The following is a 25,820-nucleotide window of genomic DNA, read 5'->3' as shown; positions in this document are numbered from 1 at the left end:
TAACTTGTTTTGCTATCATGTGATTCTTAACATAAATATTGTAATTATGTGTCTCTCTTTTGGTTTGCTTGACTGGAATTCCCTTCTCCCTGGATGACCACAGGTGACCCTAGTATCTTCTGTAGTCTGCCTTTGGGCTTTTTTATAGTGAGTAGCATGGTAATGTTAATCGGAGCAAGGTACATCTCAGGTTAGTTACTCTTTCAATTAGCCAACTTTTATTAGTTAGCTTTAATGTGTTTATATGTAACTCAGCTGAGAGCTTTTCAGTGTTTTTTTTTTTCTTCCTATGTTGAAAAATCCAGAAATCAATTAAAGGCCTAATCAGTTATATCAATTCATCTTTGGGGACAGTTAGAATTAAGGACTATGACTTTGCTTAAACATTTTCAAAAGTTTTATCAGATGATTTCTTTGAAGGTCTATACGATGCTGTCAGCTGCAACAATAATCAAAAGCAAAAAGTAGAAACGTTAATTTTTAACTGAAAGGAATTTCAGAATGACTGGTGAAAGTTAAATTGTAAATGTGAACATTAACCATCTTGGTTTTAAAATGTTCACGATATTTTTGAGACTTCTGAAAATGTTCCCAGTATGTCTAAGTAGATCCATTCTTACAAGAATTGTTGTCAGATTGTTAGCTGAGTTCTGTAAAATCCTAAAACTGAGAAAGATACTCAGTTCTTTTCTTTAGTTAAAAAATACATTTTGTGAAATCTTTTCAATTATTAGTTAAATAAATTAGGGTTGGAATAAAATGGGAGTATTCTTTGCACATTAGCTTCTACTAAGTATTCTTATAAAAGTAATGATTCAGGGTGTTATGCACAGTATTAATTTAACATAATTGCCATTTACAAGCTACTTCTGGCAACTCTTTAATTTTTCTTCAGATTTTTACCAAAAATGGAAATTATTTATTTTGTAACATGCTTCTTTTTTTAATATTTATATTTAGAGAAAAAGCTATTTTAATTCTTGTATTCAATATGGTGATGCCTGACCTTGGTTTAAGATATAATATTTAAACTTCATTCTTTTGAAGAAACATTTGTTTATGGAAAGTGCCAATCATATCTTTAAGTTGATATTATTAGTTTAATGCCATATATAAGCATGAAACAAATTTGTTTTATCACCAGAACATTAGATTATATTTTAAGTAATGAAAAACTGAGTTATTTGCATGGGAATTTAAAGTTAGATTGTGTAAGATTTTTCTGTATTTCTCATATTCAAGCATACTCAGGATAAGTTTTTTCAAATCACCTACTTCTGTACTAACAATACCTTATTTTTGATATTGATGCGAATATGCTAAAAGCTCTGCCTACAAAACCATGTAGCAGAATTAGCAGACATTTGTTCTCTTTCTCTTTCTGAGATGTTTGCCAGAAGACTCGAAACATTGCCCTGAAAACTTTAATTTAATTTTGCAAAGATAAGTACTATTTTAGAAAATGTCCCATTACTTTTGTCATTATCTTGAGTATTTTTGCTATATGATGATGACCTAGAAAAGATAAGGAAAAAAATGATAGCTGAAAACCATCATTGATTTTGTTGGTTTTGTTTCTTTTGATACATACTGTGATAGCATGAGAAGTCCCAAACTCCAAGGAAACTGAGACTTGTAGTGTGTCTTTAAGTTAAATTATACATTAAATATCAACAGTAGTAGGCTTCTGAAATATGTATGGTTACCATCTTCAGGCCTGCTTTTTGGTGACATCTACTGAGATTCAATTATAATAGCAATTGTTTGCCTTGTCAAATAGTTATCTATAGTGGTAATATTTGCTAATTTTGTTGCTCTATAACTATTAGGCATCATAGAGAAATAATGGAATTTGTTATATAGAAGTATGGAATTAGTAGCTCAAATAATTGAATAGTCTTTATTGTTTTAACTCCTGAAATGCACATATATGCCTTGTTGACAATGGTTTTTGTCCCCATTTAGGTATCCCATAACTAATACCACCTCATGGATTCCCAAGATGCAAGCTTTTTATGTAATAAGAAAATCTGACAATTCTGTCTCATAATGTAATGATGCTATTCATAGACTCTGATTTTTTCATAAACCACCTACTGCATGATCCTCCAAGTAGATCTATGGCCTGAAATAAAGAAAATGCACCAGAAAGAATGCTCCAGAAACATTTAGTGTTGTTGTTTCCCATTGGCAGACAGTTAAGGTTGGGCCAGTTTCCTTTGGGGCTGACCCCTCCATTGTTGTAATCCTTTGCCCTCTAAGGTCTAGGATGGGTTTATATCCTGTTCACTGGACTGTGTCATCCAGTATATTCAGATGCTCGTGAACCTGCATTTGGTTCTCTTCACTACACGTGTGAGGAAGGGGTTTGCTATTAACTTCTTCAAAATGAGTGGCTTTTTGCTTGTTTGCTTTTAACAGATCAAATGTCTTCTTTTCTATATATTAGAAGACCACAACATCACTGAATATTTCAATGGAAACTTCAATGGAAACGTCTAAGGAATTATTAGATAATGATTTGCTGTTCTGATAACTTGGACATTTTCTGAACAGTGTTTGCCAAAATTGAAAAAATTTTAGGTGTTTTACACTGTCTCACTAATTATGATGGCTTTCTGTCTAGATCTTACAAGATAGAACACTTTCTTTTTCTGTTTTTTATTTCTCCTTTTTATATTTTTTATTCTGTATGTATAACATACATGCCTATATATTTTATATACTGAGGGTAGCCCATTTATAAATGAAGAGCACATTATATTCAGTAAGTTATAACAGGGCTGGTCTTAAATGGACTACTATGTATATAAATTTGGGGGGAGAACAAGCTGTATACATTTTTGGGCAACGGTTATGCATATTGTTTACCAGGAGAAAATTTTTCTTATAAAATCCAACATTTGAAATTTAAGTATATATTCAATGTCAATAAAATAAATGTACTATATTGTGATTTTCACTATATTTCTTATACTCTACCATTTAATGATCTCAGCTGGAAGGAGAAAAAACTGTGGCATATAGCAGTCAATACTGTTCTCAAATATCAGTACTGGTCCAAATACAATTGTTCCTTTGGGTCGATGCTTTCCATATTTGAGATGCTATTGAGGAATTGTCATTAATTAAAAAGCTAAGTAGAAAAAATGTGTGAATAAAGCCCATATTCTCTTTCAAATGTTATTACCTGTTAATAAGATGTTCTTGTTTTCTGGTATGATAAAAAATCATTTCTATTTAATGCCATAACTGGTAAAAAATTATCATTGCAAATGCCTCACAGTGAAACCAATAACTTTGCAAATATTTTGAATTATTTGTTATAACTCACTAATTTAGCTTCCTAACATCACTTTTTAAAACATATTTGGTTTATAGTAAAGAAATAATGTAGTATGAAAAGAAAGCTTTCTAATTATTTCGTTTTATCAGTTCAGAATGGAAAATATTGATATATTAATAGAAAAGTTTTATGTGATATCATGGAGATTCTATTTACTGCTCTGATTGTGCTGTTCCTAACTATTGAATCTTCTCGGTTTTACTGATATGGCTGCCACTTCAGTGGCATAAATATAGGAAGGAACTGTGAAATTATTCTGGCAGTGACACTTTTAAACTTAGCTATATTTCTACAAAGCCAGGTTGCGCTAATTGTAAATAATTGTGCAAATCTCTGTTCAAGAATTTTAAGATGACATTAATTTTTTTACAAAATACAAGATTTATAAATGTTTGAAATTGTACCCATTGATAACTAATGGTAAATTTACTTAAAATAAATTGACCCCTTATTTCTTATTTGCATTTCTCATTTACATATGGAAATTCAGTTAGCAGAAATGTTTCAGCAGACACACAAGCCACCTTTTTAGCACTTGTTCATGCACACTGAGGAGCTAAGTCACAGCAGGAGTAGTTTCTGGACTGATGAACACCTTATCCAAACAGTTTCTACCTCAACACTTCCAGAAAATACCTTTTCAAGGCCAGCAGTCAGCAGCAGCAGAGTCTCACCTGCCTGAGACTATATATTTGTAGTTTTAACTCTTTGCCTCAGCTTCTGTCTGCCTAGGTTAGTCAGTGGGATCTGGCACACCATCGTTCTTTCATACTAATGCCAGCATCTCAATATATTGTTCTACAATTGATCCATAAAATAAACAATGCATTAATGCTTCTGCATTGGTATATTTACACTTTTTTTGAGACAGGGTGTAACACGAATCTTAAAGGGTCTTATTAATAAAAACAAACCTGGAGCCAGGTACTGGGGTGAACGCTGAAAGATCAGAGAAGCAGAACAAGCCACAGCCACCTCACCTCACCAATTCATCAGCTGATCCTGTTTCCTCAGACTGGAAGCCTCTGAGTCCTTATCCGATCTCAGCTGAACTGCTGCTCAAAGCCTAAAAGCTTAACCAGCCAAATGCTTCTAGTTTCTGGTTTTCACACCTGATATACCTTTCTGTTTTCTGCTATCATTGCCTGTGATTAAAGGCGTGTGTCACCATGCCTGGCTATTTCCAGTGTGGCTTTGAACTCACAGAGATCCGAATGGATCTCTACCTCTGGAATACTAGGATTAAAGGCATGTGTCACCATTTTTTGGACTCTATATCTAGTGGCTGTTCTTTTTTCTAACCCCAGATAAGTTTATTGGGGTGCACAGTGTTTGGGGGAACACAATATCACCACAGACAGGGTCTTGTAGCAAGAATCTTAAAAGGTCTTATTAATAAAAACAGACCTGAAGCCAAGTATTGGGGTGAATGCTACAAGATCAGAGAAGCAGAACAAGCCACAGCTACCTCACCTTGCCAGTTCCTCAGCTGATCCTGTTTCCTCAGACTGGAAGCCTCTGAGTCCTCATCCAAATGGCTCTCAGCTGAACTACTGCTAAAAGCCTAAAAGATTAACCAGCTCTATCTAGTTCCTGGTCCTCACACCTTAAATACCTGTCTGCTTCCTGCCATCACCTCCTGGGACTAAGGCATGAGTCACTATGCTTGGCTGTTTCCAGTGTGGCCTTGAACTCACAGAGATCCAGATGGATTTCTGCCTCTGGAATGCTAGGATTAAAGGTGTGAGTGCCACCATTTTCTGGTCTCTATGTCTGTCTAGTGGCTGTTCTGTTCTGTGACTCCAGATAAATTTATTAGGATGCACGCTATATTTGGGAACGCAATATCACCACAGGGTCTTGCTATATAGCCTTAACTGTCATGTAAGTTGCTATATATACCAAGCTGGCCTTGAGTTACAGAGATCCATCTGCCTCTCTATCTTCCCACTGCTGGGATAAAAGGCATATGCTACCATGCAAAGAATTTTTTTTTCTTGTGGAGTATTTAAATTAAGCAGGTTTAAAACAATTTTTCTGTCTTTCTCTTTCTGTCTCTCTGTCTCTGTCTCTCTCTGTCTCTGTCTCTCTCTCTTTCTCCCCCCTACCCCCTACATGTGTGTATGAATGTGTGTTTGAGATGTCTTATAATGTACACAGTACTCGCCAGAACACAGTGATTTTCCTGCTTCAGCCTCCTGAGTGCACCAGGACATCAATCTTTAATCAACATTAAACATGATAAATCTTATTAGTTTTTCACTGTTGCATTATTCATTCACAAGTAAATTTTGCTAATGCAAATTATTTCAATCATCAAAACACATGAAAGAAAGGTTGGTTGAGTAAGCTGTAATACAGTAATAAGAAAATGAGAACATTGGCTAGAAACAAATGGAAACATTTAGAATGAGCGAAAAAGCCAGGGTAAGTGTGGCACCTTTCTTTTGAATAACAAAGTAACATGAAACAGGTAACTTATGAACAGGTAAAGATTTCATTGAAGAGAATATTTTAATATCTTTTGTGGTACTTAAAATCACAACCACTTAGCACTTTACTTAAGTACATTTTAATGTATATAAGTGGCTTATGTTCATTTTAAACTAAGAAAGACAGGCCATAATTATACATTTGTTTCATTAAATAAATAAATATTTGGTTATACCTTTCCAAAATCTTAAAACTGTGTTTGACTGGGAGCTGGAGCGATGTCTCAGGAGGTAAAAGCACACACTGCTCTTGCAGAGGGCCCAAGTTCACTTCCCAGCATCCACACCGATAGCACACACACTGCTCTTGCAGAGGGCCCAAGTTCACTTTTCAGCATACACACCGATGGCACACACTTGCCTGTCACTTCAGCTCTGGAAGATTGTATGCACTCTTATGGCCTCCACAGGCATCTGCACTTTCATGCACTATCACACACAAACACATAATTAAAAATAAAATCTTTTTACACATTATTGAAAAAACTAAGTCTGTGTGTTCACCTGCAGGCATAGACACATTAAACAAAATCAAATCACTAAAACATATCAAATCTCAAGCATTTCAGGTCCTGTAAAACCCATGATATGTTGTATAAAACAATGCAAAAATCACATATTTATTAATTAAACATGATTGACTTAAATACACCAAGCCAGTTGTAAAATGCTGCTCATACAGCACTGAACTATCATCCTATTTTGTCTTTTTTGTTTGTTTGTGTTAGCATACAAAGAATGGGATTTAATTGTCACAGTTTGTGTATACACACACACACACACACACACACACATACATCATTGTACTTTGCTCCTATTTGCCATTCTGATCCTTCCCTCAGATAAGTGCCCCCTTCTACTTTCTTGTTATATACATTTTGTCGCCCCCTCTTACTCAACAAGTCCAACCTCCTTTAAGACTTCTCTGTCATGCCAAATAGAACAGAAATAGATTACAATGTTAACATTGACAGGCATTACCAAAATTTTAATCTTCTCTTTAGTTAAATAATGCTATCCTCATGTGGTAAAATAGAGTGGCTTTGACAGAATTTTCTTTTGTATATTCATAAATAAAAATGTCTCTTGATGTCTAAAGAGCTCTAAATAATGTCTGACAACAGCAGCTTAATGTCTGTTGTAGGAGAAAAGCACTAAAATCCTCCTGCACTGTTAAGTCTAGTTTTCTGGGATAAGTGTGCAAGGTCATTACAACATTGGCCTCCTGTAGAACAGTGTAAGCACCAATGAATATACAGCTTAAATTGTATAGGACATAAAAGCCAGAATACAATCATCAATTCAGATGTAACAAAGACTAAATAATTTAGCCTGTCATTTGGTAGTGAGAAATCAATATTGTCAACTTCGTAAATGAAGGTCAGCACAGTCTGAAGTTTAAGGAAAACATTCAGTATGTCATAGTACCAGAGCTAAAGATATTTAGAATACTGTTTCCTTCTTGCTTAATGGAAAATGATGCAACCACCATCAAACTGCTATTGTAAGTCATTTTAAGGGAGTACAGTTTCAGAGGTTGAGTACATGACCATCATTGCAGGTAGCAGTCAGGCATGACATTGGAGCAATTGCTGAGAGCTTACATCCTTACACAAAAGTAGGAGGCAGAAAAGAGAGATGTTAAAATGGAATGGGCTTTTGAAACTTCAAAATCTGCCCGCCCCCAGTGACATACCTCCTCCAACCAAACTACACCTTGTAGTTCTCCCCAAAGAGGCCCACCAGTTGGGGACCAGTAATTCAAACCTAGAAGCTTATGGGTCATTTTTCTTTAAACCTCCACATTCCACTTCCTGGCTCCCCTAGACTTATAGCCATACCATAATGTACCATTTAGTGCAACTTAAACAGTTTCCATAGACTACCACAGTCTCAACACAGTTTCAAAGCACAGAGTCTCTTCAGAAATTCAAGGCAATCTCTTAATTGTAACCCCCTACATAATCAAAAATGCAAATTGCATACTTTCAACATATAATGGCTCAGTATATATACTTCTATTCCAAAATGTAGGAATAGGGGCATAGTGAGAAAATGCTGGACCCAAGCAAGATTGAAACCCAGCAGGGTGAACTACAAATCCTGTGGCTCCACATCTGATATCAAAGGCGTAGATGGCCCTACTCTTCTAGCTTTGCTGGCTGCAACGCATTTCTCTTTCTTCTACTGGTTCTACTGTCTATGGCTCTCCTTGAACATATCCCACAGTTCAGGCATCTCCAAGATCTTGGGTTCTCCAAGGCACTCCAGACTTGAATTTCACAGCTTCATACTATGAATGACCTTTCTGGGCCTCAATGCAGGGACACCCCTCCCACACGTCTGGCCTCAGCAGCATTACAACAGAGACAAGATTCCACATCCCCTTTTGCTCCTATATTCTTCATGACTCTAATGTCAGACCACATGGACAATACTGACAAGTCTATCTGCTTGCTTGGGATGGAACCCATCCCTCTCCTTGGATCACATTTACACAAGCTTTGATTGGTTGATGGTTTTTAGGACCAGAAAATCCCTCAGGTAGGAGGCAGAGAGAAAGCTAACTAGGAATGCTAAACGCATTTGAAACCTCAAAGCCCACCCCCATTGATACACCTCCCAATTCTTCCCAAAAATTTCCACCGACTGAGGTCCAAGCATTCAAATGTATGAGCCTATGGGGCCATTCTCATTAAAACCACCACTGTGACCTTTTGGGGTGTGGGTATCCCACCTTACTATTAAAAAGAGACAAAGAAAAATAAAGATGTAGCCCAGCAACAGGACATTTGGCTAGAATACATGAAGCCCTATTTTCACCAAGCAATACAAAAATATGCAAATGATTTGAAACTGCAGAAAAATACAAATTTCTTTTTCTTTTCTCTTTTAGAGGAGGAAAATTGTTTTTTTTTTTTCTTTTACAGCTTTCAATTAAAAGTTACAGGGTTGGGGATTTAGCTCAGTGGTGGAGTGCTTGCCTAGCAAGCACAAGGCCCTGAGATCGGTCCTCAGCTCAAAAAAAAAAAAAAAAAGTTACATCATTTGTGGGAAGTCAAGGCAGTAACTTGAGCAGTTAATGACATCACATCCATAGTCAAGAGCAAAGAAAGAATGAAAGACATTCTTATTTGTTTAGTGCTCATCTTCCTTTCTCTATTCTTTTTAAAAAAGTTTTATTTATTATCCTACTATGAGTGAGTACATACCATGTTTGTCCTTCTGAGTCTGGGTTACCTCATTCAGGATGATTTTTTCTAGATGCATCCATTTGCCTACAAACCTCATGATGTCATTGCTTTTCTCTGCTGAGTAGTACTCCATTGAGTATATGTACCATATTTTCTTTACCCATTCTTCTGTTGAAGGGCATCTAGGTTGTTTCCAGGTTCTGGCTGTTACAAACAGTGCTGATATGAACATAGCTGAGCAAATGCCCTGTGGTATGATTGAGCATTCCTTGGGTAAATCCCCAAGAGTGCTACAGCTAGGTCTTGGGGGAGATGGATTCCCAATTTTCAAAGGAAGCGCCATATTGATTTCCAAAGTGGCTGTACAAGCTTGCATTCCCACCAGCAGTGGAGGAGAGTTCCGCTTGCTCCACATCCTCTCCAGCATAAGCTGTCTTCTGTGCTTTTGATCTTAGCCATTCTGACAGGTGTAAGGTGGTATCTCAGAGTCATTTTGATTTGCATTTCCTGGATAATTAGGGATATTGAGCAATTCCTTAAATGTCTTTCAGCCATTTGAGCTTCCTCTGTTGAGAATTCTCAGTTTAGTTCTACAGCCCTTTTCTTAATTAGGCTGTTGGGCATTTTGATGTCTAATTTCTTGAGTTCTTTATATATTCTGGATATCAGCCCTCTGTCAGATGTGGGGTTGCTGAAGACCTTTCCCATTCTGTAGGCTGTCGCTTTGTATTGCTGACTGTGTCCTTTGCTCCACAAAAGCTTCTCAGTTTCAACAGGTCCCATTGATTGTTTCTCTCAGTGTCTGTGCTACTGGTGTTATATTTAGAAAGTGATCTCTGGTGCCGATGCATTCAAGACTACTTCCTACTTTCTCTTCTATCAGGTTCAGAGTAACTGGATTTATGTTGTGTCTTTGATCCACTTGGACTTAAGTTTTGTGCACGGTGACAGATATGGATCTATTTGCAGCCTTCTACACATTGACATCCAGTTATGCCAGCACCATTTGTTGAAGATGCTTTCTTTTTTCCATTGTACATTTTTGGCATCATTGTCAAAAATTATCTGTTCATAGGTGTGCGGGTTAATGTCAGGGTCTTCAATTTGATTCCATTGGTCCACATGTCGGTTTTTATGCCAGTACCAAGCTGTTTTTATTACGGTAGCTCTATAGTAGAGCTTGAGGTCAGGGATCGAGACTAGACTGCTACACAACTCCAGGGAGGCTACCTAAAAAACGGGACCCTAGTAAAGACATAGGGATCGCCCAGTGACAGAGAAATGAATGAGATCTACATGAACAACGTGGGCAACAGTGGGAATAATGAAGGGCAAGATTCGAGGGAAAGAGAGCTTAGGGAAGCAGGAGATCCCAGCTGGATCAAGAACAGAAAGTGAGAACAAGGAATAACAGACCATGATAAATGAAGACCACATGAGAACAGGAAGAAGCAAAGTGCTAGAGAGGTCCCCAGAAATACACAGTGATACGTCCACTGTAGACTACTGGCAATGGTTGAGAGAAAGCCTGATCTGACCTAGGCTGGTGATCAGATGGCCAAACACCCTGTCGTGCTGGAACTCTCATCCAATAACTGATGGAAATGGATGCAGAGATCCTCGGCCAGGTCCCAGGTGGAGCTCCAGGAGTCAAACTGTCAAGAAAGAGGAGGGACTGTAAGAGCGTGAATTGTTGAGACCAAGATTGGTAAAGCACAGGGACAAATAGCCAAACTAATGGAAACACATGAATTATGAACCAAAAGCTGTGGAGCCCCCAGCTGGATCAGGCTCTCTTTATAAGTGAGACAATTGAATAGCTTGAACTGTTTGGGAGGCATCCAGGCTGTGGGACAGGGACCTGTCCTTAGTGCATGAGCTGGCTGTTTGGGCTTACACAGGGACACTTTGCTCAGCCTGGAAGGAGGGGACTGGCCCTGCCTGTACTGAATCCTCCAGGTTGAATTGAATTCCCAGGGGAGTCTTGGCCCTGGAGAAAATGGGAATGGAGGGGAGGGGTTGGGAAGAGGGTGGGGGCAGGGGCAGGAGGGGGGAGGACAGGGGAACCCATGTCTGATAATGTTAAATTAAAACACAAATATAATAAAAACCCCAAAAAAAATTGTAATTAGGACAAAAAAAGATTTATTTATTATGTACACAGAAGAGGGCACCAGTTCTCATTACAGATGGTTGTGAGCCACCATGTGGTTTCTGGGAATTGAACTCAGGACCTCCGGAAGAGTAGTTGGTGCTCTTAACCTCTGAGCCATCTCTCCAACTCCCTTTCTCTATTCTTACACAGTGCAGGGGCCAGCCTATGAAACGTCCACAGTTGTCTGGGTCCTTTCATATGAATTAAGAAGACAAACCACCATAGACATGCCCATGGGTCAACCTAATCTAGATTGAAACTCCAGGTTAAAACACAAGTTCTTACTTGTGCTGATCTTTTGGGGTACAGAATAAAATGATAATGTAACACCAGGGAAACAAGTGGAAAGCACACACACATACACACCCAAACCATTGTTAGTATGTATGCTATCAATATTTGTTAATGAACTAATTATAAAATTAAAAATTCTGAACTTCAATCCAGGGATCATTGTACATGAATTTCTATAGAAACATTAATCATAATAGTTAGAAAGTAGCACAAGTGATCTATAATTGATGAGTGGGTATGCAAATGTTATATGATTGTACAAGGAAGTTAAAACATCTGAGTTTTAAAATGCTATGTAAAGTAAAAGAAGATAGACATAGACATCTATATGAAATGTCCAGAATTGGCAAATGTATATTGACATAATGTAATTTTTCATTTAAATTTCTGAGTACTGTATTTATATAATTTCTTTCTCTCTCTCTCCAACTTCCACTCATGTGCCCCAGCAAATCCATATATATATCCCTACTGAAACCATTTTGTGTTTATCATATGTGTGTATAACTTATCAGAGAGTGCATTTCTTTCTTTCTTTTTTTTTTCTAAATGTGACTTCAGAGGCCAGGGCACAGTGATGAACTTCTTTCTTCAGTATTTATTTTTTTAACATTTATTTATTTATTATGTATACAGCGTTCTGCCTACATATATGCCTGCAAGCCAGAAGAGGGCACCAGATCTCATTATAGATGATTGTTAGCCACCATGTAGTTGCTGGGAATTGAACTCAGAAACTCTGGAAGAGCAGCCAGTGCTCTTGACCACTGAGCCATCTCTCCAGCCCCGAGAGTTCATTTCTGAAGAAAACTGATTCTCTGTCTCTTAGCTGCCACCTGTTGCCTACAGCTCTTCACCTAGGGGTAAAGCCTTGTGAGATTTCTCCCATCTACACTGGTATATTGATTAATGTTTTCATTATGAAAATTTTGTTTAGGCAACCATACAGTTGAGATTTCATGGATCAGCTTTTCTGTCATATAGAGAAGACACTATGTAGCAGCAAGCTTCCAGGTCTGCTGTCTCTTAAAATTGTTCTGCCTTCCGTTCTGAGATCTTCCCCGAGCTTTTGGCGGAAGGGTTGCTCTGTAGATGTGTCAGCTCAGGCTGAGCACCCCAAGGACTCTTATTCTTTGTTTTTAACAATTGTGGGTCTCTGTAATAGTCACTATCTGCTGCAAAATGAAGTTCATTTGAAGAGGTGTGAGAGCTACCTTTGTCTGTGGATAAAAGGATAAGTATTTAGAATGTAGTTAGAAAGAAAATTGCTTTAGGAAATTGGTAGTAGTTGTTTTTCTTCTAAGATCTATGCCCTTTCCAACTCCGGGTAGCTGGCTAGGTTTATAGGACCAGGCATGAATTCCTTCCTATTGATCAGGCCTTAGCTTCAATTAGATGTTGCTTACCTCCAAAATAATAATGCCACTATCGTACCTTGGGGATATCTTGCCAGGCTAGTCATTGTTGTGGTTCACAGACTTTACAGCTGTTGCTTGCATAGTGTCTTCTTGGTACTGTGAGAACTAGTCCTCAGGAAGGAGGTTTCCAGGTCAGTTCCAACCAGATTCCTCCAAGTCCTGTGTCCAAAGTGTGTGGTGCCTTCGATATATGAGTCTTACTTTCAAGTAAGGCAATAGGAGCCTCTTGGAAACCCCTGACCAACAACTGGAAAAGAGGTTTCCCATGCCTGGCACTAGGGTGAACGTTGGATAGACCATGACTCCTGGAGGGGAGCATCGTCACCTGGGGTGGCATAATTCCATTTAACACCCAGGCACACACATGCATATATACATTTTATATGTTATAGATACTGTTATATGTACTTGAAGTAAGCTTATAAATAGTGTTTTCCTATAGTTTTGTCAACTGTTCTTAGTGTTTTTTAACTCTCTTTTCTCCTTTTCCTTCTGTATTATACTTCCCCAGTCCCCATACTATTTCCCCTTTCCCCCCTTCATAGCACCTGTGTCCTACCGTCCCCTTCTCTAGATGAGCTCCCTCTTCCCTGATCACCCCCTTCCCCATGGCCCCTTTCTCCTGTCCTGGCTTCTGCGGTTACTGCAGGTTCTCCACTGAAAAGTAACCATTCAGAGCTATGGTTCACAATGAGAGAGGGCCTGCAATGTTTTCCTTTCTGGGACTGGTTCCCTCACTCAGTATAAAATTTATCCAGTCAGAATGTGTAAGGTCACAAATTAGCTGACAACAAATGCTGGCAGAGGGGTTGGAAAAAAAAAGGGAACCCTCAGTCACTGTTGGTGGGATTCAAAACTGGTGCAGCCATTCTGGGAATCAGTGTGGAGCACTCTCAGAAAAACTAAAAATAAGTCTACCATATGACCCAGATACCACTCCATGACATAATGCCCAAAAGACTTGACATCCTATTCCAGAGATACTTGGGCAGCCATGTTCATCACCATCTATTTACAATAGCTAGGAAAGGAAACAACCTCAGAGTCCTTCAACTGATGAATGGGTAATGAAAATGTGACATATACATAATGACATACTATTCAGCTATAAAGAAAACTGAAATTTGTAGGTTCATGGATGGAACTAGAAAGTAGTTTATTGATGGCCAGAAGTAGAGGAGGGGAAATGGGAAATGACTCTTAATAGGGCTAGCGTTTTTTCCTCTGAGATGATGAAAGTATCCTGAAATTAGATGTGATGATTGCACAGCTTTATGATGGTACTAAAATCCAGTGACATACTTAAAAGTGGGCATTTTATAGCTTGTGAATTAAATTAATAGGATGTAATTTAAATTTTCAGAGGTCATGAATTAGTGACCCAGATTCACCTCTGGGCTTGTTTGAAACAGAATTATTCTAAATTTGCATGTACATAAATAAAACAGAAATGCCTAGTCTCTGATGGCCTGTGAGTTTGGGATCCCAGAAATAAAATTTATTACTCCTTGAAAAATGAATGTTAATAAATGTTAGCTCCTTTTTGCTGTGCTAAGGAACTGTTTTAGGGGAGGGGAGGTATTTGGCTTACATATCCTGATCACAGTCCATCACTGAAGGAAGACAGAGCAGGGATTCCAACTGGAGCTGAGGCAGGAACCCTGGAGGAACACTGATTACTGGTTTGCTTCCCACGGCTTGCTCAACTCACTCTCTCATGGTGTGTGTGTGTGTGTGTGTGTGTGTGTGTGTGTGTGTGTGTGTGTGTGTGTTTCTATCTATCTGCAAATACTTTAATTAAAATACAATTACATTATTTCCTGCTTTCCTCTCCTCCCTCCAACCCCATGGTCCCCTTACTTCCTCTCAAATTCACAGCCTCATTTCCTTATTATTCTGATACATAGATACATACATACATAAATATATAAACACAACTTACTGCATCTATTTAGTGTTGCTTGTATGTTTATGATTTCAGGGCTGACCACTTGGTATTGGATAACCAGTTAAGGGGCTCATCCCTGGAGAACCCTAATTCTCCCTCTTTCAAGATTCCTAGTTGCCTATAGTTCTTTGTCTAGGGGTGGGCCCCATGAGATTCCTCCCTTCCATGATAGTATGTCTATTGATCTTATCATTATTCAGGTTTTGTGACTGTGGAATGACTAGCTTCAGTAGTTACAGCTACATCACAACCCTCAAACTTGAGGCTCAGGGAACATTGAGGAGCAGGGGACAGAAAGACTGAGACAGAAGACTTGGAAGTCTGTTGTGAAATTGTGTCTACTAGAAATGACAAAGAAGCTATGCTGATGGTATCTCAACAATATGACTGCCTAAACAAGATCTGAATGATGTAGACATTTTTATTCCAGTTTCACTAACGTCTTTCGAGTGTTTAACCTTGAAAATTAGATGTGTAGGCCTGTCATCCCAAATACTTAAGATGCTGACACAGGAAGATCTTAAGTTTAAGACCTTGTGTTTTGCACAACTTGAAGATTTACTAGAGAGGAAAAGTACTTTAGTTGCTAATATTACTTCATAAAATATGATGAAACAAACTCTGCCTTTGCATTCCCATTCCCAGAGTCTGTTCAATAGAATATACTGATGTTAAAGGATGCAGCTAACTCACACTCACTCCCCTCTTATACTCATGTACCCCAGGGCAGGAGCGGACAACTTGATAAATGAGAAGACAGTCTTATGAAAATATTGGTAATATAGTATCATAATTAGCAGTTCAGTGTTCCCCAAGTGGAAGCTTTTAACTGTTTCTTTATTTTCCCAAAGAATTAATTGCATCTATTTATCATCTTTCCTAATTTCAATAGAAACTTTCAGCATTTAATTTTCCATAAAATTTCCTCTGCAAATTTTGCAGGAGAAAGCAGTAAGTTTGTTTAGAAGCCATTGCTTTGATTAATTTTAAATAAGTACCAAGTCAATCTAATTGAAATGGTAGTGAATATTTGCCAATTCACCCCTTGTATCTGATTTCTCAACTGACAGTGGAGCTCTTTGTAAACTGAACATTTCTGTCTAGATTTTTAAAATAAATCTATTTGCTTGAGAATGAAAGTACTACTACTCTTAGAAAAACTGGAAAATAAAAGAGGCTAGAAAGTGTTGTAAATCACCCATGGCTGTAAAATAATCACTGCAGCTATCATTTTGATTCCACCCTTCCCCAAAACATCAAGGATGGGTTTTGTACAACTTGAAGATTTATAAACTTTATTAAAATATTAGGGTTTCCATACTCACAGAGACAAAAATGTAAACTTGGTGTGTTGTATTTATATATTTGTGCATACAGATATACATTTATGCATACATAACAATAATCAAAGAAAAAGAGGCTATCTATTTGAGAGGGGGAGCATGGGAGGGCTAAGAAGGGGGAAGTATTGTAATTCAATTTTAATTAAAATGTATTTTTTAAATATTGTTTTTAAAATGTTCCCTCCCTTCTTTTTTCATTTTTCTTTAAGAAATTTTCTACTCACTCCACATACCACCCATAGATCTCACCTCCTCCCTTCTCCATCCTCCCTCCTCCCACCCTCCAGCCCTCTCTCTCAAGCCACCCCACAACCCCACATCCCCCAAATCAAGGTCTCCCATGGGGAGTCAGCAGAGCCCGGCACACTGAGCCTAGGCAGGCCTAAGCCCCTTCCCACTGCATCAAGGCTGTGCAAGGTGTCGGATTCCCAGAAGCCTGCCCAAGCACCAGAGATGGATCCTGATCCCCTTGCCTGGGTGTCCCCCAAACAGTTCAAGCCAAACAACCATCTTCCATATCCAGAGGGCCTAGTCCAGTCCTATGGGGGATCCACAGCCACCTGTCCACAGTTCATGGGCTTCCGCTAGTGTGGCCAGTCATCTCTGCATGTCCTCCCATCATGATCTCGACATTCCCCTGCCTGCAGTATCTCTCCTCTCTCTCATCAATTGGATTACTGGAGCTCAGCCTGGTGCCTGGCCATGGATCTCTGTATCTGCCTCCATCTGTCACTGGACAAAGGCTCTATGATGACAGATAGGTTATTTGCTAGGCTGGTCACCAGAGTAGATCTGTCCACACACCCTTTGGACCACTGCCAGCAGTCCAAGGTGGGGTCATCCTTGTGGATTCCTGAGAGCCTCCCCAGCACCTTGCCTCTTCCTATTCCCATGATGTCCTCATCTATCATGGTATAGATGTTATCTCCCACTCTGTTCCTGTTCCAGGTTGACACTCCCATTTCCCCATGTCCTCATCCCCCACTCCTTGCCCTATAGTGTCTTGTGTAGGCAGTCTGGCCTTGACCTAGGGATGACCTTGACATCTTGATCCTCCTGCAGAGTACTGGCATACTGGAATGTGCCACCATACCTAGTCTTTGAACATGCCTTTAACGGGTGACAGAAATGTGGGTAAAATAAAATGGCAGGGTGAGAGAAACATGATTAACAATTGGTATTAAAGGGAAAATTGAGCTCTGAAATAGACCTGCTACCCATTTTCACCCATGCTGTTGTCTTTTCCATTATATTTTAGTCTTCTTTGCTCACACTCATTGAGATGTTGCCTCTAGTTGTTTTATCTTGTAGATTTTAATGGAAGAGACATAACTAACAGCAAATTAAGTTGTTGATGGGGTCTTTTCACAACTTTGTTTATACATCCATCCCATGAATGGAGTCCTCCACTCAGTTTGAGTAAGAGGTTGAGGCAGGAGGTGAAGCAGGGTTCGTGTAGGCTTCCCGTAGCCCAGGCATGTCTCAGATTTGCTATGGAGCTGAGTGTGACCTCAAACTCCAAATCCTCCTGTCTCACCTCTCAACTACTGGGATTACAGGTATATTCCACCAAGTCTGAGTGTTAACCTTTAATTCTATATGTCAAGTGTAAATTTGTATGTCTGCCTGGTAAGGACACCCTCCCTAAACAGAGTATGTATTTTTGTTGAGATATTGTTAATTTTTTCTATGAAGCCTGTACAATGATAAACAAAACTGAGCTATTTTGTGGCAGGACAAAACAGTGAGCACTAGGAGTAAGTTTGCGACAGACAAGTATCCAATTTGTACATGCCATGTTCTCTGAAGTGCACAGAGGCTTCTTTCCTTCTCAGAGGCTCATACCTGTTTCACACCCAGCTTTGCATGTGCTATAGCCTGCTGATTCCAGTGACTGCCTCCTAATGAACTCTAGTAACAATATTTGGCTAATTGAGATGCACGTGGGCCTCCCAGCAAAAACAGCTGGCCCTCAAAACTAAGGAAGAAGGAGTCTTCCATACCCAACTCCCGAGTCTAGACTTGACCCAAGGAACTGAGTTGCCTAAGTTAGGGATTTCTGTCCTTCACTCAAAGAACTAGTGATGGCACAGTGTAAAGCTGTGTTTCTTTTAGTAGATCCTAGTAGACAAGTCTTTGAAATTAATGATTATGTCTTGTTTCTTTTCTCATTTTTCCTTCTTTTTCTTTTGAGAAAGGGTCTTACTCTGTAGTTCAAGCTGGCCTGAAACTCGTAGCGATCTTCCATCCTCACCCTCTTAAATGCTGGGATTACAGCACATTGAGTGGGGATTTTTATTGAGTAGTTTAATTGAATTGTATTTTTTGTTCCATGAACTGGCCATGAACTCCCTATGTAACCAAGGATGATCTTGATCTTCTAATTCTCCTGCCTCTGTCTTCCAGTCACCAGGCCTGACACTGCAGTGCTGAGGATCAAACCCAGAGCTACATTCATGCTAGATGAGCACTCTACCTAATAAGCTACATGCCAAGCCCATATCAAGCTTTAATTTAGACATAATAAAGCTGAAGTTAAATGATTATGAAATGGACAAATGTTGAGCCATTTCTTCCTATGTATATAGAGTATGCTATTGTAATTAATTGAAAAGTGTATCAATAGAATTCCTCTTTTTTTCTCCAAGTGCATCACTTGTCATTTATTTTATCAGGTGGCTAAAGGCCAGAATCTAACGTCCTTGGTTACTTTTAGAAAAACTGCCTTGAAAGAAACAAATTTAGCCCCTAGGTGGCACTGCTGCCCGAGGTCAGACTTCTCTGTGGCCTACCCATAGTGTGTACTGGGAAAAAGTTCTCTTTGGTAAACAGTTAAGGAAAAGCACCAGAGTGTCCCTGGGAGACAGACACGCTACAATGCTAGGATCGTAAAAACAAAGGCTTGACTGTTAGCTTATGGCCACTGACATTTTCACAAGTCATTGACTTGCCTTGGGCTTTTCAACCTTTATAAAGTCAAAATTATCCATAATTTTTGTGTGTTTTTGCTGTTGTTACTGTCTGAGACAGTTTTCCTGTATAGGGCTGAACTGGAACACAATACTCAGCACAGGCTAGCCTTGAACTTGTGATCCTACTGCCTCAGTCTTCCAAGTGCTGAGATTACAAGCATGTACCACCACAAAATAATATTTCTCTTCATACCTTATAATTTAACACTTAGCAATTGCACTATCTCATAATTATACATTTTATATTTTCCTAAATTTATGCAATTATAAATATATTCTTAGTCGATTGGCTTGGGACAATATAAGACAAATTAATTTCAAGGCCAAACGGTGTCCCCATTATAGTCCCAATACAAAATAAATTACTTTTCACTCTTCATTGTTTGGTTAGTACATTTCACTTGTTGTACAAAATTATAGTGTTAAAAATAATATCTTATCACAAGCCATCAGCATTTTTATTATCTTTTGAGCACAAGCACTGTAGTATGAATTATTAAAAATCAAACTAATTTGGAAAACAGTAAATAATCTAATTTATAAATATTTTGTATGAAAAATGCATTTATATGAGACAAAAGGTATACTTGTTTTAAAAGTCACAATAGATTTAACCCAATGTCAATAAGCTACAAACAGTTAAATTCCTTCAATCATAAACCAATTATGGAAACAATTTTAACACCTTAATTCCTTAGCTTTTTGTGGAGTCGGGGGGAAACTATTTTAAATAGAATAAGAAACTAACTCCATATAGAACATTTGCCTCTCCTATTTGTGACCCAGGTTCCATCCTCAGCATCTAAAAGGAAAAAAAAAATAAAAAGAAGTTATAATCTTTTTGCTTTTAGCATATTGTTTTAAAATAATGATAAGATATTTTGTATTTGAGTAATCTGAATTCATTATTGCTTAAGAGAAGTAACGACACATTTCTGCTCATTGTGCAGTCAGTAAGAATGCTATATAGAGAGATACTAAAAATACCCAACTATGACGGTATTGTCAAAAACACTGTTTTGATGCCAATCTGTTTTGGGAGCTCTCTTGTAGAAAGTCATCAAAAAGATTTTTATCCAAACCATCTGAATAAAGATGGTAGCTTGCAATAAAGTCAATGGCCTTAGGGTTGTACTATTTCTTTTTCTGTTCTTGAGTTTCTAGGTTAAGGAATAATGAGCTTTATTTCTAAATATTGCTTTAGCAGAGATAATTTTAGTCCCCCTAAGGGTAAGGATTGGGGAGAGGAAGATGAAGTTTTTCTTACCAAGCCTTTGTAATCAGCTGACTGTGGTGGACCTAAATTAACTTGGCCATTTTAACTATGTAAGCTCAAACATTTTCCTGAAATCAGAAGAAAAAAAAATCAACTTCTGTCAAGAAAGAACTTGTTCCTCTAGTAAACTATGCCTAGAGCATTAGTGTTTCACGTAAGCATCTTCTCAGAATAATGAATAAGAGAAGTTAAGTTAGTAATGTTTGGGGAGTAAACTTTCAACTCAGCGCCTGGCCTGATGATCCATGATTGTCATCTCAGTACATGGAAGGCTGAAGGCAGGAAGACTGGCACAATTTTGAGGCCAGCCTAGGCTACACAGTGAATTCCAGGCCAGGTTGGGCTACAGAGTATGACTCTGTCAAAAATATATAGAAAGACTTAAATTTCAGTTAAGGATTTTTTTGAGACAGGTTCTTAGTACCACAGCCAAGGCTGCTCTTCAATGCATGACCCTCCTGCCACTCCAGCTTCTTGAATGCTCTGATGACAGGTGTCCACCAAATGCCACGCCTGCCTTAGTTGAAGATTTCGATAAATAATGAACCTCATGTATCAGTTGTCTATTACCTTGAAACAGAAGAATGCTTACAGCCGGAGGAAACGTCAAGAGTAGTAGCAGTGAGGAATGCTGTTGCACTCTTGAACTCCTATCAGCTGTGCTTTCCTATACGGAATCGGCACAAGATTGGGTCTACGAACAGCCTGTCATAGGGAAAGGGAGGAACCCACGATGCTCCAGCCCTCCCTGATGAATTAGGCATAGATAAATGGTTGATGGGGGAGTGAGAGAGGTTTTCTTCAGTGGTGTTTCTTCAGGAACTCCCACCCATGCTGTTACAAAGAACCTAATGCAACTCATTCAGTCACACTCACAAATGAGATGCAGAAGTGGAAGGAAAGAGGAAGAGGATTTATAGGAATAGAAATGGAACAAGAAAGACTAATGGGGTGGATATTAAAGTAGACTCCATACATTTATGGAAATGTCAGAATCAAACCCATTATCATGTATTATTAATATATGCTAATAAAATCAGTAAAAGAACTTAGTGTCTTGAAACAGCAACCATTTTATTGATCACAATTTTGTATATCATTGATCTGGGCTGGTTGCAACAGAGACATTTCTGGTGGACTCATTTGCATTACTCCTGAGTCTACAGTCAGTTGGCCAGCTGCTAGAGGCTAATTGACCCCAGTTGCTCTCATACACTTGCCAAGGAACTGAAGCTGTGAGCCAGCATGCCCTGATTGCTGGGTTACCTACCAAGCATGATAGCTCAGACATCTTCTCATGGTAACCTTGGTTCCAAGGAAGGAATGTAGAAATTGTAAGGCCTCTTGACATCTTGGATTGCTACGTCCCACACCAAGATTTCTACTTTGTGCAGTCAAAGCATGTAAGCCTAATTTTTACTGAAGATAAGGGAAAATAGACTGATGTAGTTATGTAGTAAATGGCCATAATAATCTTCCACACGAGGCAGATTATCCAGTCAAACTTCTCAGTAAAAATATTTTTAAAAATACTGAAGTCCTAAGGATGTACCTCATGTTAGAGCACTTCTATAGCATATGTAAGGCCCTGGCTTCAACCTTTAACACTGCAAAAAATAGTGAGGACCTGAAATAGTAGCGAAGTCTCAGGCAGTTTTCAGTTTCAGTCGGTAGTCTATAATAAGAGTTAGAAGCCTCAGAGATGAACAGGCCTTATCATACGCATGGGAATTGGATGCAGAAGAAGATTATATATATATCAACACCTTACTCCCTATCTCAGTAGAGTGCAGAGCAGGGTGATTTGGCTCTGACAAGGCTCCAGGAAAAGAAACAAAAGAGAAAGACTCTCTCAGAAGTTGCTCTCACATACCTAATCCTACTTTATCCCAGAGACTCAGCCTCAGTGTTTAAAGCCTAGTAGGGCCTGAGCATGGTGGATGCCATCTGCAATGGAAGTGCTTCCAAGTGCCTCCTTGAATTAAGTCACAGTGACTCTTCATCCTAGGCCTTTGGTGGCTAACAGAATTGTCCAGAGGCAATGACAGTAGTAGCTAACAAGGTTGGTATCGTGAAAAAGAACCTTAGGAAATAACAGCAGAAAGAAAGTTGAATAGAGTCTGAAGAGGTGGTTCTTGTAGAGGATCCAAGCTGGATTCCTCTTGCACCTACCCACATGGTGACTCACAACCATCTGCAACTCCAGTTCTAGGGGATCTGACACCCTCTTCTGACCTCCTCAGGCACCATCATGCATGTGCACACATGTACATGCAGACAAAACACCCAAATGCAAAAAAATAAATAAATCCAGAAAAAAAGAAAGTTGATGCAGAAAGAGTACATATAAGTCAGGATGGAATACATATTGAGAAACTGTATAAGAAGCCCTGAAATCATATACAAACAAGCAACACTAAGCAGACTCAGCTTATACTTATGTAGGTATACATACACACACATAATAATCAAGGAAAAGGGAACCATGAGTTAGAGATGGGTAGAGAGGGGCATTAGGAGGGGATGGAGGGAGGAGCTATGGGAGGGGTTGGAGGGAGGAACCATGGGAGGGGATGGAGGAAGAAATGGCAAGAGGTTACATAAATCTATTTTAATTAAGAAAGTAAAAGAACAGTGTTTTAAGTTTCAAAGAAAACAAAAATAACTTATTTTTAGCTGTAAAAAGGAGGGTACTGTTCTAATGAATTACAAATGGGATTTTATTTATTTTTATTTTTAATTTGCTTTTGTTTATTGAGATAGTCTCATTCAGTAGCCCAGACTGGCTTTAAATTCACTATGTAGCCTAGGCTGGCCTTAAACTCTCAACAATCCTCTTGCCTGAGCCTCCTATGTGCTGAGACTTCAGGTGTGGGTCAGCACACTCTGAAAGAATGACATTTTAGCTGGGTGGTGGTGGCGCATGCCTTTAATCCCAGCACTCAGGAGGCAGAGGCAGGTGGATCTTTGTGAGTTCGAGGCCAGCCTGGGCTACCAAGTGAGTTTCAGGAAAGGCACAAAGCTACACAGAGAAACCCTGTCTCAAAAAACCAAAAAAAAAAAAAAAAAAAAAGACATTTTAAAAGGCCGCTTTAGGCCTGGTAAGACTGATGACTTGAGTCCAATCCCTGGAACCCACATCAAGGTGGAGGGAGGGAACCGACACCACAAGCTGCCCTCTGACCTCCACATGTATGCATGGCATTTTTGCTCCCCATCATACACAAAACAGTAATAAATGTGCATTTGAAAAATGAGAGAAGATGTCACTTCATAACTGATGGACTTCCTGGTGCTTATGGAATGATTTTCCTTCTCATGTTTCAGAATCAAACACTTGAGTTTTTACTTGAAGAAAAGCTGGTTAGCCATTTTATCCCATAAAAGTTGGCCCTGGAGTCACTTTCTCTGTTTTTTTTTTTTTTTTTTTCATTCTCCTTAAAGGTTGAGACAAAATGAGAAAAACTTAATGGAAATGATCAAACCTATGGATGCAATTCTGGACACAGTTCCTGCATGTAATGGTCCAATTATTACAAATGACACAATACTTTTTCTTCTAAGCTGGACACTGTAGTATAAGTAGAGAGCACTGCTGAGGTTCCTATGAAAGCTGACACCAAACTATTAACAGTGCTTTCTTAATGGATTATGGAGAAGCAGGCTTTTCCTGTCTATTGTATATGGCCGTACTGTTGACCTTTTAGAAAAGCTTCATCAGGAATGATGACACTAGGTTTCTGCTCCTGCCTTCCTTGAGAGGATACAGCAAGACTGTCAGTAGATGTGGAATCCTGTTCATCTCAGCTAATCATATCAAGAGAGGCGTTCCTGGAAGGTACTCCATTTATTGATGAGAAGAAAACCAAAGACGTGGGTCTTAAAACCAAAAGAATACAAAGGAGAGGAGGAAAACACAATAACCTCCCTTCCAAAAACATTTATTTGTGTGTTTTAAGACCCATGTCAAAGTGAGCGATGCCTATGAAGGGCAAACAAGAAACAGAGAGGAAATAGGGAACATAGAAAGTGAGAGACAGAACTCTGTAAAGATTTTAAAAAACCAACAGTGGGCTGGGCGGTGGTGGTGCACGCCTTTAATCCCAGCACTCAGGAGGCAGAGGCAGGCGGACCTCTGTGAGTTTGAGGCCAGTCTGGTCTACAAAGTGAATTCCAGGAAAGGCGCAAAGCTACACACAGAAACCCTGTCTTGAAAAACCAAAACAAACAAACAAACCCAGCAACCATGTATTTTATTTGAAGGGGGATTAGGAAATGCAGCCTCTGTTGCAAGATTATAATTAGCACACTACTATACACACATCAGCTTCCTATCATTAGAACACATGCATAGGTGAGTTTATAAAGAGAAATGGACTATTGTGGCTCAGTTCTGAAAGTTTCAGTCCATGATTAGTTGGTCTAATTGCTTTTACTCTTTGGGCTTTTGAGGGACCACTTGCTAACTGGAGGACTTCCCACTAATGTTCATGATCGGTGTTATGCTGGAGCCCAGACTTGTAACACTAAAGATCTGAAGTGTAATGATACACAAAGTAGCCATGTGAGAAGTAAAGAGAGACTGCATGAATTTTAGACTCTTTCTGGAAGTAAAAGAGATTAACAAAGCCTGGAAAATACTGAATATCCTTGTAAAGGAGGGGACAGAATTTCAGTCTCAGTGCCTTACTCTATTTTCTTTCCCTTTTTGATTGTTATTTACTCATTGATAATTTCATATATACATACAAATATATCTTAATCATATTCACATCTGAGACACCCTTCCACACCCCCACAGACACCCTCCATCATGTCTACCTCCTATCTTCATGTTCTCTCCTGTACTTCTTTAGTAGTACACTGTATTCAATTAATGCTGCCCTCCAGAATGCTGGCTGAGCTTGTTGGCTTGGTGGTGTGGAGCTCTCCACAGCTGCAGTGAGTTCATGAGCACAGTGGCTGGGTTGTGCCCAAAAGACAGCCTTCCTCCCTAGCCTCTGGCTCTTACGTTCCTTCTACTATTTATTCTGAAATGTTCTCTGAGCCGTGTGTGTGTGTGTGTGTGTGTGTGTGTGTGTGTGTGTGTGTGTGTGTGTGTGTGTGTGTGTTGGGGGTTCTTTCTTCTTTTTTGACACATAGTTTCAGTTCTCTCAGACCAGATTAAAGCTTGTTATGTAGCCAAAGGTGACATTGAACCCCTGATCCTCTTGGATCTTTTTTTCAAGTGCTGAGATTACAGATACAAGCCACCAAGCCTAGCTTATTTTTATTACTTCTGTATTTTTGAGACAGGGTCTCCTGTATCTCAGGATGGCCTAGAACTCACTATGTAGCCATGTGTGGTACTGAATGAATAATCTGCCTCCACACCTCTACGTG

At 39.0% G+C, this 25,820-nt stretch overlaps 1 protein-coding gene across 13 annotated transcripts in view; it reads left to right on the top strand.

Moving 5' to 3' along the window:
• Positions 1 to 3,804, top strand: part of Gk (glycerol kinase) — a 79,517-nt gene extending 75,713 nt beyond the window's left edge. For 6 of the 13 annotated variants that reach the window (XM_036174836.1, XM_036174833.1, XM_036174832.1 and 3 more), the window contains 2 exons: positions 104 to 190; positions 1,966 to 2,693. In XM_036174836.1, coding sequence (XP_036030729.1) covers positions 104 to 190; positions 1,966 to 1,976 — 98 coding nt within the window. In that variant the 3' untranslated portion in view covers positions 1,977 to 2,693. Of the gene's footprint in view, positions 1 to 103; positions 196 to 1,965 lie in introns of those variants that run through there. The other 7 variants (XM_036174845.1, XM_036174844.1, XM_036174843.1 and 4 more) reach the window with 4 other exon arrangements.
• Positions 3,805 to 25,820: the final 22,016 nt, after the last annotated feature.

Source organism: Onychomys torridus, chromosome X, assembly GCF_903995425.1.
Source record: "Onychomys torridus chromosome X, mOncTor1.1, whole genome shotgun sequence".
Lineage (NCBI taxonomy): Eukaryota > Metazoa > Chordata > Mammalia > Rodentia > Cricetidae > Onychomys > Onychomys torridus.
This window is presented reverse-complemented; position numbering and strand designations above follow the sequence as displayed.